The sequence below is a fragment of the Tupaia chinensis genome, unplaced genomic scaffold, assembly GCF_000334495.1.
Source record: "Tupaia chinensis unplaced genomic scaffold, TupChi_1.0 Scaffold147038_1, whole genome shotgun sequence".
NCBI classification, from domain to species: Eukaryota; Metazoa; Chordata; class Mammalia; order Scandentia; family Tupaiidae; genus Tupaia; species Tupaia belangeri.
Window position 1 is genome coordinate 1035959 of NW_006206889.1, and position 12593 is coordinate 1048551.

The 12593-nt window shown below is 42.8% G+C and overlaps 1 protein-coding gene across 3 annotated transcripts in view; it reads left to right on the forward strand.

Moving 5' to 3' along the window:
- The window catches only part of PKNOX1 (PBX/knotted 1 homeobox 1), a 75038-nt gene that overhangs the window by 19972 nt on the left and 42473 nt on the right, over window positions 1–12593 (forward strand). For all 3 annotated transcript variants that reach the window (XM_027768626.1, XM_006169423.3, XM_006169422.3), the window contains exons 2-3: window positions 6841–6947; window positions 12240–12367. In XM_027768626.1, the coding sequence (XP_027624427.1) occupies window positions 6897–6947; window positions 12240–12367 (179 nt within the window). In that variant the 5' untranslated portion in view covers window positions 6841–6896. The remainder of the gene's footprint in view (window positions 1–6840; window positions 6948–12239; window positions 12368–12593) is intronic.

Consider the following 12593-nt stretch of genomic DNA (forward strand, 5'->3'; position numbering starts at 1 on the left):
TTTGGGCACACATGCACATGTACCTGGCACCAGGTCTGGGGCTCAAACCACAGTTGGCCATGTGGGAATCTAGCACCTTGACAACCACACCACCTCTGGCCTCATTTAATGTACTGTTTTTAATGATCAGTTTGATTTACAATTTATGTTCCCTTCCACAATTCACACCATACTTTTAAGTTTAGTTAGATGTAATTTTCTTTTTAAGCACCTTAAATATTTGCCTAAATGAATAAAGTCTTCGCAAGTAGATTTAATGATTTTAAATGACAGATTTAGTGAATCCCAAGTTCTTGGATTTATAGCACCACCTCCCAGAGAGTGAGCTCTGCGGGGTCGGGACCTGGTTCTGCTTGGTACGGAGAAGAGTGTCTGGAGACCCAGAAACTCAAGTAAATGAGGGGATGCCACAGTCTTAGTCAATTTCTCCTTTATATCGTTTAACTAAAAAATAAATCATGTCAGAAACTCAATTACAGGTTTTAATTATAGTCAAGGCTAAAACCTAAAATTAATTTGCCAGATTTTCTTAAATACCACAAACACCTTTTGTACCTGGCACCAGGTCTGGGGCTCAAACCACAGTTGGCCATGTGGGAATCTAGCACCTTGACAACCACACCACCTCTGGCCTCATTTAATGTACTGTTTTTAATGATCAGTTTGATTTACAATTTATGTTCCCTTCCACAATTCACACCATACTTTTAAGTTTAGTTAGATGTAATTTTCTTTTTAAGCACCTTAAATATTTGCCTAAATGAATAAAGTCTTCGCAAGTAGATTTAATGATTTTAAATGACAGATTTAGTGAATCCCAAGTTCTTGGATTTATAGCACCACCTCCCAGAGAGTGAGCTCTGCGGGGTCGGGACCTGGTTCTGCTTGGTACGGAGAAGAGTGTCTGGAGACCCAGAAACTCAAGTAAATGAGGGGATGCCACAGTCTTAGTCAATTTCTCCTTTATATCGTTTAACTAAAAAATAAATCATGTCAGAAACTCAATTACAGGTTTTAATTATAGTCAAGGCTAAAACCTAAAATTAATTTGCCAGATTTTCTTAAATACCACAAACACCTTTAAACCAAGTTCATAGATTATACTGAAGTTAAACAGTAAAATGTTAAAATCTAAACTTTCCATAAGGGTTAAAGATAATACTAAGGCAATAATTAAAAACTTCCCAGAGAAGTAGGGGTTCCATCTGGGAACCCCCTCAGTAGATCTGTGCCTGGGATGAGAGGATGAGGCACTGCTAATTTCCAGCCTTCTGTATCACTGGGCTTCTTTCTGGTCTTTTGGACTTCACCACAACAAGCTTGAACCTTCCCCAGAATCAGAGCCATTGTCAGATCTGAGCAAAGGAAGGCATCACTACCTGGTTGCCATCTCTTATATTGGATTGTTTTCTGAAAAATGTTCCCTATTTTTTTAGTAGACCTGGCAAGGTGCTTAAAGATATTAAAATGCCAACCTGTTATGTTCCATTCATATTTTATGTGTCTATTCCTCCGTTAAAGACCCAACTCTAAGCTGTATTCTTAGGTTGATTTTGAGATCAGTGTACCATTTTTATGGTTGTGGGTACATATGTCTGAACTCTCCAAACCAGATTCACTGTGTCTGACTCACAGGACTGACTCCTACTGACTCCTCTTACTTCATCTTTGTTAGCTAAATATGTTACTATTGTTTTAAATTTAATAATTGCTAAATTTCAAAACTTATTTGAAAGTTCATTGCTTTTAAAAATTGCTGATGTGCTTTAATATTTCTGCACATTAAGGGAGGACAATTGTTTTCTTCATTTTTAGTAGTCTGGCTGGAACTCTTAAAAGGACCCAAAGTGATAGGGAACTTCAATAAACTTCACTAAGTACATTGGGTTAAGTCATCAGTTGGAATTTAGAGCCCCAAGTTACATTAAGAAGTTAAGATACTGAATTTGAACATCAGGAAAATTTGTTTTTCTGTGATAAAGGGGGAAAGATATAGGAATTAATTGCCTCTGGATTTTAAGTCAGTCTTTAGTGTTTACATGTTGCCTAAAAGAACAGTTATTGACAGATGAGCTGCTATCTGCTCATCCTTGGGTTGGATGCTTTTAGTTCTTCCCCAATTAATGATAGATTGCACCTAGGCACTCAGATTCTGTCCTGGGGATTGCCTGAGCGTATTGGTAGAGACCTTGTCCTAAGTGCAAGATCTTCACATCCTTGAGCCCAAGGAGTTGTGCTGGGATAAGCCTTCCAGTTTCTGCTGGGAAATGTTTACCTGCCTGATTCTAAGAACTGGTTGGCTTTACTACCAAAATATAGTGTCTTGTTTTTCTGGAAAGTGGAGTTCAGTAAAAGAGCTCAAGTTATTAGGAACGAATTTGCAAATGGCTCTTCCATGTGCATAGAGCAGGTGGTGCCATCTACTGGTGACTCCTGGCTTCTTTGGTTCCTGGGAGGAGTGTTGGCCACCTTGGTACTCTATCCTCCTATTTCTTTTTGTTTGCCAGAGGGCATATGCACGAGGGAAAGGGGAGAGGGGAGAGGAAGAAAGCAACCTCTAGTGGGGTATAGTTATACCACCATCGCTTCTCCTCCATTCTACATCTTGTTGGGATTTGGGTCATGCATGCATATATGCCTGGTGTTTTTCAAGCAGTAAGGGCCAAGACTTGAGCCATGGTCAGCAACGTGGGATCTGACTCCTTTGACCATGAGGCTATTAGGCCAGCCTCCTCTATTTTCACTAAAATATACAGCTGACCCTTGAACAACATGGGTTTGAACTGTGCAGGCTCACATATATGGAGCTTTTCCATTAAATATATTGGAAAATAGAGCACAATACTGCGAAGGTATTTTCCTTGTGATTTTCTTCATAACATTTTCTTTGCTCCAGCTTACTTTATTTTTATAATATAGTATACAAGACATAAAACATATGAAATATATGTTAACTGACGTTTGTTACCAGTAAGGTTTCCAGTCAATAGTAGGCTATTAGTAGTTAAGTCTGTAGGGATCAGATGTTACACATGGATTTTTTACTTTGTGGGTTAGTCACAAAGAATTACCTCTTTCCTTTTTTATTCCTTGCAAGATGTTTCACTGTAGAGTACATATGTTCAAGGCTTTTGATTTTTTCCTTTGGGATGGTTTTATCAATATATAACAGATATATGTAACAGTATTTTTGTTTTTTTAAAAATTTTTGTCAGAGGGTGCATGCATTTGCAGAGAGAGAGAGAGACAGCTTGAGAGAGGGAAAGTGAGAAAGCAACCCACTATTGGGAATGGTCACACTGTAGTCTCTTTTCCATCTTTCTTTTTTCTACAGTGAGTGGCATGCACGCGACATGCTCTGCATTTTTTTTTTTTAAGGTTTTTGCCATAGGGCATGTGCACTTGCTAGAGAAAGACAGAGAGAGATAGAAGGAAAATGAGAAAAATCACCACCCTGTGGGTTGACCATACCACAGTCCCTCATCCATTCTCCTTTTGGGATTTTAGGCACATGCATACACACACCCGGCATGGTTCTCAAAGCACTGGTTCTGGGGACTTCGTGGTTGGCCATGTGGGAGTCCAATGCCTTAACCACCATGCCACTTGCTGGCCTCATATCTAGTTTATTTTTCAAGTCACTGGAATTCAAACCATGTAGTCAGCCATGTGGGATCCAGCCATCTTAAACACCATACGATGGGCTGGCCCCAGATATGACAAAAATTGGTTAGAAGAGCCTGTAGAGGATTATAAATATTTAAGTTTTCAAAATAAAATTCTGATTTTTCCCCAATACTATGAATGTTTTGAAACGCAAAAAATACTGAAGAGTAGAGCCATGGTCACCTGCCATTTGTACTCAGCAGTGCTGATGTATGGCCCATGAGTTGAGTTGTGAATGTACTTAAAAAAAATTTTTTTTATTTAATTCCATTTATTATTATTATTGTTTTAATTTGACCAGACAGAAACAGAGAGAGAGAGAGGAAAGGGAAAGCGAGAAAGCTAGCTGTCAGATCCGAGATTCAAACCACGGTCAGCCATGTGGGAATCCAGTGGTCTTTAACCACTACGCCACCTGCCTGCCCTGAGTTACATAGGTACTTTTGTTGATCTGTTTGAAAGGAAGTGGGTATGATGATCACACCTAAACATCTCAGCTCATGCACCTCAAAATGAAGCTATGGTGTGATTGTGTAGCACTGTTACATCATCAAAATAAAAATCTTTAATATGAACTGATATTAACTTCCCCAATTAAATTTCTTGTTTCTTTTTCTTTTTCTTTCTTTCTTTCTTTCTTTCTTTCTTTCTTTCTTTCTTTCTTTCTTTCTTTCTTTCTTTCTTTCTTTTGTTTTTTCTTTTAGGTTTTGCCATAGGGCATGTGTGCTAACTGGAGAGAAGGACAGAGACAGTGAGAAGGAAAGAAAGAAATCACCCCTTGCAAGGGATTACCATGCCACAACCCCTTCTCCATTCTCCTCCTGAGATCTTGGGCATGGATGCTCATGTGCCCAGTGTGGTTTTCAGGCCACCAGGTCTGGAAATTGAACTGTGGTCGGTCATGTGGGAGTTCAGCAACATAACCACTATGCCACCTGCTGGCCCCTCTCCAGTTTCTGTAAGTTGTCTTTTATAGCATTCATTTTTGAAAGCAAGATCACACATTTCATTTGGTGGTTGATTTTGTATTCTCTTGTCACCTGGAACTGTTCTCTCATCTTTTTTATACTTTTGAAATTTTTCAACTTTCTTTTTAATTGCCAGAGGGTATGTGTGCTAGCCACAGAGAGACAGAGAAGGGGGAGAGAGACAAATAAAGAGATAGAAGGGGGAGAGAGACAGCCCCTCCTAATGGGGCAAGGTCACATCATAATCCTTTTTCCTCTATCCTTCTTGTCCGGATGTTGGGCGTGCACACACACAGACATGCACACACACCTGGTGTACTTCTCAAGCCACTGGAGGGAGCTGGGATTTAAAATGTGGTTGGTCACATGGACTCTGGCTCCTCATGCACAGTGCTTAACCATTGTGCCATAGGGCTAGCCCTTTCTCATTTCTTGAGGGAACTAGGGACTCGCAGATCACCCATGAAGCCGCTCCTGGCTGTTTTTGGTCATTCTCCCTGCTGGGTCAGTGCTGTGAGGCCCTGGCCGCCCTATCTATGGTGATGCAGCTTGATTCAGACACAGCGCCTGACCTCCGAGTCCCGCACTAGCACCAGTCCGCTGTACGTCATTCAAGAAGATTAGTGTTAGAAGCTATATCACTGATCAGGTGTGGTTAAGTCCATGATCCATTCTTGTAGAAACACATCCAATTTCATGCCTGTCCATATATGTCAGAGACTATGCTAGTTGTTGGGATACAAGATGGGCCCTTGGCTTAGGGTGCTGTACGTGTCAGAAGGGTATAGTGGAAAGCTCTGGAGACTTCTTGGAAAGGAAGTGGGACTCTGATGAGTGTTCATAAGCCACTGTACACTAAGCAGGAGTGTGTGTGCTAACTCTGCCCTCTGGGGGACCAGAGCTGGAGAGAGCATGCTTGAGAAGTAATATTCTTCCATGTGACCTTTGCGCAACTTGAGTAGGGAGGGACAGCAAGGGGCTGCTGCCTTGGGGGTGAGCTCAGTGATTTTAGCAGGTGGGTCACATGTCTGGATTCACACACAGGAAATGGAACATGCACTGGAGCTGGCAAAGGCTAGAAGTACAAAATCTGGGGCAAGCTGCTTTGAGATCTCCTCGAGCACTCTTTTCATTGCAGACTATGTCTGGGGTCTCTGCGTTCCCTTTCCTTGGAACACCAGTCCTGCTGATCTCAGTGTATTATTCAGGTCATCTCCCCAGAGAGGCCTGCCCTGACCACACAGCCTGAGCATGTTGCTCACCCACTTTCCCATTGCACGCTCATTCTTGGCATGGCACCGCCTGATGGTTCTCCTCCTTGCTTTGTCTGCTTGTTTAGTTTGTTCCATTACTTATAACAGAAAAAACACCTAAGTCTGGGTGACTTAAGAGAACAGAGGTTTATTCATCTCAGTTTGGCAGCCCAGGGTCCGAGGGCCACACCTGGTAGGTGTCTTCTGGCTGTATCTCAGCATAGTGGAGTGCAGGACCTTGAGCAGAGCATGTGTGGGCATCTCCTTTCCTCTTCTAAGCCCACCAGGAGTCGGTCATGGGACCCTGCCCTGGTCACTTACTCCTCCAACTCTGCTTTTCCACCCCATGAGGGTAAGTTTCCTTTCCTGCCTTCACAGTACAGCCAAGTTCCATCATGGGACTTTCGGGGGCTACTAAACCACAGCAGTACTCCAGAGGCATAGGGGCCTTGCGTGCTGCCTGTGCTGTGTCCAGTGCTACGACAGTGGTTCATGTGGGTAAGAGTGGTGGTAGACATATGTGGTAAAAGTGGCCACACAGTGAAGTGAGGGGCCTCTAAGCCGGTTAGGGTGCTGCTGAGTATGATGTGGCTTAGGACGGACATTAGGCAGTTGAGGCTGCTTTTTCCTTCCCACCTAAAAATAGGTATTTTAGAGGGGCCAGCAGGTGGTGTGGTGGTTAAAGGTTCTTCCTTCCCACATGGCCGCCTGCAGTTTGAGTCCTGGACCTGGTAGCTTTCTTTCTTCCTTTCCCTTTCCCTTTCTCTCTCTCTCTCTCTGGTAAAATTAAAAAAAACCAACCAAACAAAAAAACACCTAAATGGAATTAAACAAATAAATAAATCTTGAAAAAAAAAAACTTATTTTAGAGGATTGTATGAAAACTGTGGGATCAGAGAGACCAACAAAATGCTCTTCAACTAACAGATGCTCTTCTGCTTTTGTTTCCCTAGACACCATTTGCTTTTGACTCAAGATGATCTGATGTCTTCTCATAAAGCCCACGAACATGATGGCCACACAGACGTTAAGTATAGACAGCTATCAAGACGGGCAACAAGTGAGGGCTTGCACTTAACCCTGCATCCAAAAAACATTGACCTGGTGCTAAAACATGGGCAGCACTGCGTATTTGTAATTCCATTTCTGTGATGTTGCACATTGACTAATAAGGATATGATGCATTTATTACATGTTGGTGTTGAGAAAGATGAGCTATAGGATTATTGAGATTGTTTCTTTAAATGATATACAGCGCCATGATCTTGACCCTCCTAAATCATAGGAAAGGTTCTTGAGAGTTACCTTTTTTTTTTTTTTTTTTTTTGAGAGGTTTTTGCTATAGGGCACGTGCGCTTGCCAGACAGACAGAGAGACAGAAAGCGAGAAATCACCCCCCCAGGGGGGATGGCCACACCGCAATCCCTGCTCCTCCATTCCCCTCGCCCGGCGTGAGTTTTAAGCCGCCGATTCCGGTCGACTACGTGGGAGTCCAGCGACATAGCCATTACACCAACTGCTGGTTCCCGAGAGTTACCTTTTTGCCATCAGTGCTAATTATGTAGTATTGTTGCTTTTAAGAGAAAACTGGGTGATTTTCTTGGTCAAAGGTTCCTATATGCCGTGAGCAGCTGCTAATCTCATGTCCTACTTGATCAGCCTTCTTTTCTTTCTTTTTTAATTTTTATTTTGTTTGTGTGCTTGTTGAGGAATGAGAGAGAAAGTAAGAAAGTACACCCCTCCCTTGAGGAATGGCCATATCGCAATTGCCTCTCCTCCATTTCTCCCTCCTTTTGGGATTTTGGGCACATACGTGCGTGCACACACACATGCTTGGTGTGTTTCTCGAGTCTCTGGATCTAAACTTGGACCCACGCAGTCAGCCATGTGGATACAGCCACCTGCGGAACTACACCACGGGCTGGCCCTTGATTAGTGTTTTTAGGGTGAACCCTGTGGTTCACCTCCCCAGTATTTTTTATTTTTATTTATCATTATTATTATTATTTTAAAAATTTGCTCCAGGACACATGCTCATCAGGGAGAGAGAGAGGGAAAGTGAGAAAGCAAGCTGCCAGGTCCAGGACTCGAATCACGACCATGTGGGAGTCCAGCGCCCCAACCACCAAGCCACCTGCTGGCCCCTCATCTCCCCAGTTTTAAGCGTGAGAAGGGACCGTTCCAATAATACATCTGGCAGTTTCAGTGCTAGTGCTTTTTACCTTGCACATGGCTCAGTGGCCATCTTGAAGCAACAGTACTTTGTGTTTATGTATGTGGGTATTTTGTGTTCTGTGAGGGCTTGAAGAGGAGAATGAGTCAGAAGGAGAGGCACTTGAGTCTTCCTCGGGTTACCTGAACTCTTGCAAAATGCCCCACATGTCCTGATACAGCTGGAGTCCGGCTTGTGTCCCCCATGACTCTGAGCCTGAAACACATGTCCCTTGAGTAAACTTACCCTGTAAGAGCTTTCCTGCTTAGCAGGAGTTCACTTTGCATCAGGAAGGGGGAATGAGATGCCTGACTCTCTCCTCTCCTAGAATTTTAGTGAGGAGGGTCAGGTGCCAGGACTGAGCCTTAGCCCCATGAGTTGAGTAAACTGAGTGGGAGCTGGGGTGCTCTGCTGCCCTTTCCTTGGGGGCTACTTTCATGCTGTTTTTTGTAGGACTCCCATTATGGAGATTTTGCTTATTTTTGTTAGCTTTTTGTTTCATGGTGGTTTTTGTTTTTTATAGGGAATGAGTAAGAGAAATTCTGTGATAATTTCAACCTGCTTTCTTGACCTGTGGTATTTCCAAGTGGTTTTTTTCCCCTGAAAATGCAAATCTAATGTTGTCACCCAGGCCTGAGCCCTCCCTTGGTTCTGTGTCACCTGGCTGCCTATCTCCCACTACCCCCATGTACTCATCTGTATTTGGCATGGCTGTCCCTGTCTCTCTTCCCCTCCCTTATTTCAGCTCTTTGCTCAGATCCCACCTGCCAGCAGACTCCCCTGCTGCACCCTTAAACAGCCTTGCCACTTGTCTCTCACCCCCGTAACTCTGGCATGTCCTCACGGCATATGAGGTCCCATAACGCCGCAGTTAGGTAGTGTGCAGAGGAAGCTGAGTCTTATATAGCCAACCAGGATCTGTGCTGACTCGAGAGGTTTGAAAAGTACATTGTGTGTGTGCATGCTTAGAATCCCCACAGGACAGAGAATTGGAGGGAAAAGGATTGTGGTCAGGTCTCATGGTGGAGAGTATGAGGGGTACACTTCTTTCCCCCATCCCCCTTTCTCCCATGTACATGTGCCCTGGCATTAAAAAGGAAAAAAAAAAAAGTGTGTGTGTGTGTGTGTGTGTGTGTGTGTGTGTGTGGGGAGGGCAGGGACCTCCTTTTCTTTTTAAAAATATATTATTTATTTACTTTTATTTATTATTTTATTTTTATAGGGCATGTGCACTTACCAGAGAGAGAAAGAGGGAGAAGTGAGAAAGCAAGCTGTCAGGTCCAGGACTCGAACTATGTAGGAGTCCAGTGCCTTAACTACAGTGCCACCTGCTGGCCCCTGTTGACACAGCCTGGAACTGTGCCATGCCCCCCCCCCCCCCAGGGCCCGGGCAGCATCCACAGCTGCAGGTGGTGCTGCTCTTTCAATAGCAGCATCCTTCCCCAGGATCTGGGATATGTTAAATGAGTGTTGTTGTTTTTATTGTTAGTGCCAGAGTGCATGTGCATTAGAGAGAGGGAGGGGGAGGAGAGAAAGGGAAGGAGCAAGAGATAAAGCACCCTCCAACTGGCCCTGGTCACACTGTAATCCTTTTTCCTTTAATTCTCCATTCTGTCAGGATCCTCGGTTTGCATGAACACCTGGTGTGTTTTTTAAGGCCACTGGGCTGGGATTTGAACCCCGGACAGCCTTGTGGGATTAAGCTTCCTCTCTGCAGTGGAGCAAGCCCCAGTTAGCATTATTTTAAGTAAACATTTAATAATCTATAGTATAGATATATCATAATTAATTGGCTATTTTCTCAAGGCTGAACATTTAGGTTTCTCTCATAATAATAGTAAAAAATTACTGAAATATTTTTTTCTTTTTAAATTTTGTTGTAGGGTGTGTACACTCATCAGAGAAAGATAAGAGACAGAGAGATAGAGGAAAAGTGAGAACCCCCCCACACACACACCACCACTACCAGCAGCAGGGGTGATGGCTGTGCTGCAATCCCTTCTCCTCCATTCTCTTCTCAGGATTTTGGGTATGCATGCACATGCCTGGCCTATTTTTCAGTCTGTTTTCCCAGGTCTGGGATGGTTGTTCAGTTGGTCGTGTGGGATCCAGTCACCTTAATCTCCACACTATCAGCTAGCCCCCCTGAAATATATCTTTTAAGGCTTTTTTAATATGTACTATCAGATCGCCACCCCCATAAAGGTTGTGTTTGATTAGACTTTAGTTGCTTGTATTTATTTATTTTTGAGAGGTTTTTGCCTTAGGGCATGTGCTCTTCCCAGAGAGATGGAGAGAGACAGAGAGATAGGAAGTGAGAAATCATCCCCCAGGGGCAGATGGCCACATTGCAATCCCTTCTCTTCCATTCTTTTGGGATTTTAGGCATGCACGCACATGCGCCCAGCATGTTTCAAGCCACTGGGTCTGGGACTCCAACCGTGGTCGACTATGTCCAGTAATGTAATCATTATGCTGTCAGCTGGTCCTGTTGTTTTTATTTTTTAAGAAAAAATCACATATGCTGTACTGGATGTGGGCAGTGGAAGTCTTGTTTCTGAACTGCTGGAGACAAGGGAGTAGAAGGCAGAGAGCTAGGAGACACCTTGTGGGTGGGTGTTCATGTCTTTCCTGGGAGGGGCAGAGTAGCCTGGCCAGGAAGCTGGGCCAGGAAGAGCTTTATCTGCTCATGAATCATTACTGTGGCAACTTTATTTAATTTATTTATTTATTTTTGGGTGGGTGGGGGCAAACTGAATTCTTTAAGGATTTAAATACTTCTTACCTAAGTGAGAGCATGTAGCTTGTTTAAAGCAACTTCATTGATAATACCTTCAGGCCAGCCTATGGTGTGGTGGTTGGAGGCAGCTGGATCCTACATAGACAACTGTGCACTTTGAGTCCTAAACTCAGCAGCTTGAAAAACACGCTGGATGCATGTGCATGCATGCCCCAAATCCTGAGAGGAGAATGGAGAAGAAGGGACTGTGGTGTGGCTACCCCCCTGGGAGAGGGGTACTTTCTCTAGCAAGCACATACACCCTATGGCAAAAATAAGCAAAATGGTGATATCACTAAGGCTTTAAGTAAACACAACTGGTCTTGACTTCCTGCATATAGTGACATTTCTTAAAAATTTTATAACAATGTATTCCTAAGGTCTGAGGGCAGATATGAGAAAATTTCATCCCTTTCACAACTATGTAGCATACTTGGTTTGAGTTATTTTTGTGACAAAGTACAAAGAATTTAGACTCTTTGTTTATCCTTTTCTTATTATAACATATGTATTTTTAAGTTTATTTATTTCATGAGATAGAGAGGAGAAAGACAAGTCTACTCAACAAAGTCTTATGCCATGATCCTCCCCCCAGCCTTTTCAGCCAGCCAGAGCCATGGACATGAGCATGTGCTCAGTGTATACAGGCCTCAATCCAGGAACCAAACTCTGATTGTCCATATGGCTCCAGTATTGCAGCATGGCAGCACACTACTGCTGGTCCAGGGTGACTGGGCCTCTTATTGTAATATCATTGAATGTGAAGATATATAGTAAGAAAAGATAGAAGAGTAAGAGTAAGAGTGCATATGTACAGTTCCCTTCAGTGGTGTAGAGTCATTGTGTGTTTGTGTGTGTGTTTTCATTTACAAACATTTCACAAATATCAGTCATCTTAGTTCTTAAACAGATTAGAAATTTACTCTCATTTTATCCTCTTATTGTTTGTTTTGCTTTTAGATTTTTGCCATAGGCCTTATGTGCTCATCAAATAGAGTGGGAAAGTGAGAAATTACCCCGCAGAGGTGATGGCCATGCCACAATTCTTTCTCCATTCTCCTCTTGGAATTTTGGGCATACATGCACACATACCACTTTGATATTCAAGTCACTGGGTCTGGGTCTTGAACCACTGTTAGCCACATGAAAATACAGTGCTATAAAAGCCACATCACTCACTGGCCTCATTGTTAAAGCATATTAAATGTAAAGGAGTTGTGTTGGTAGTACTCTTTATGCCTTATTAGTGATCCACAGCTGTCTGGTAGTCTGTCATTCTCATAGTTCTTCAGTTTCAGAGTGGAATACTTAGTTGCGTTTATTTTGTGTTTGGTAACAGAATGTATCTCCTTGTTTCACAGATGCAAGTAGTAACAGAGTTAAAAACTGAACAAGACCCGAGCTGTTCTCAACCTGATGCAGAAGGAGTGAGCCCTCCTCCTGTGGAGTCCCAGACACCGATGGACGCAGACAAGCAGGCCATTTATAGGTAGCCCTTGAGCTACACAGCATGTGGGTTTGCAGAGGAGGAAAAAGAATAGAAGACCTGTTAAATGAAATTCTAGAGCTATTAGAGCAGTGAGGTGCCATTATGATGTGATAACTGCTTGGATAAGTGGTTTTTTGTTTTGTTTTGTTTTGTTTTTTTTTTAGATTGAGATGGTATTTCTAATAACTAAAAAAAAAAAAAAAAGAAAGAAAAAAAAAAAAAAAAA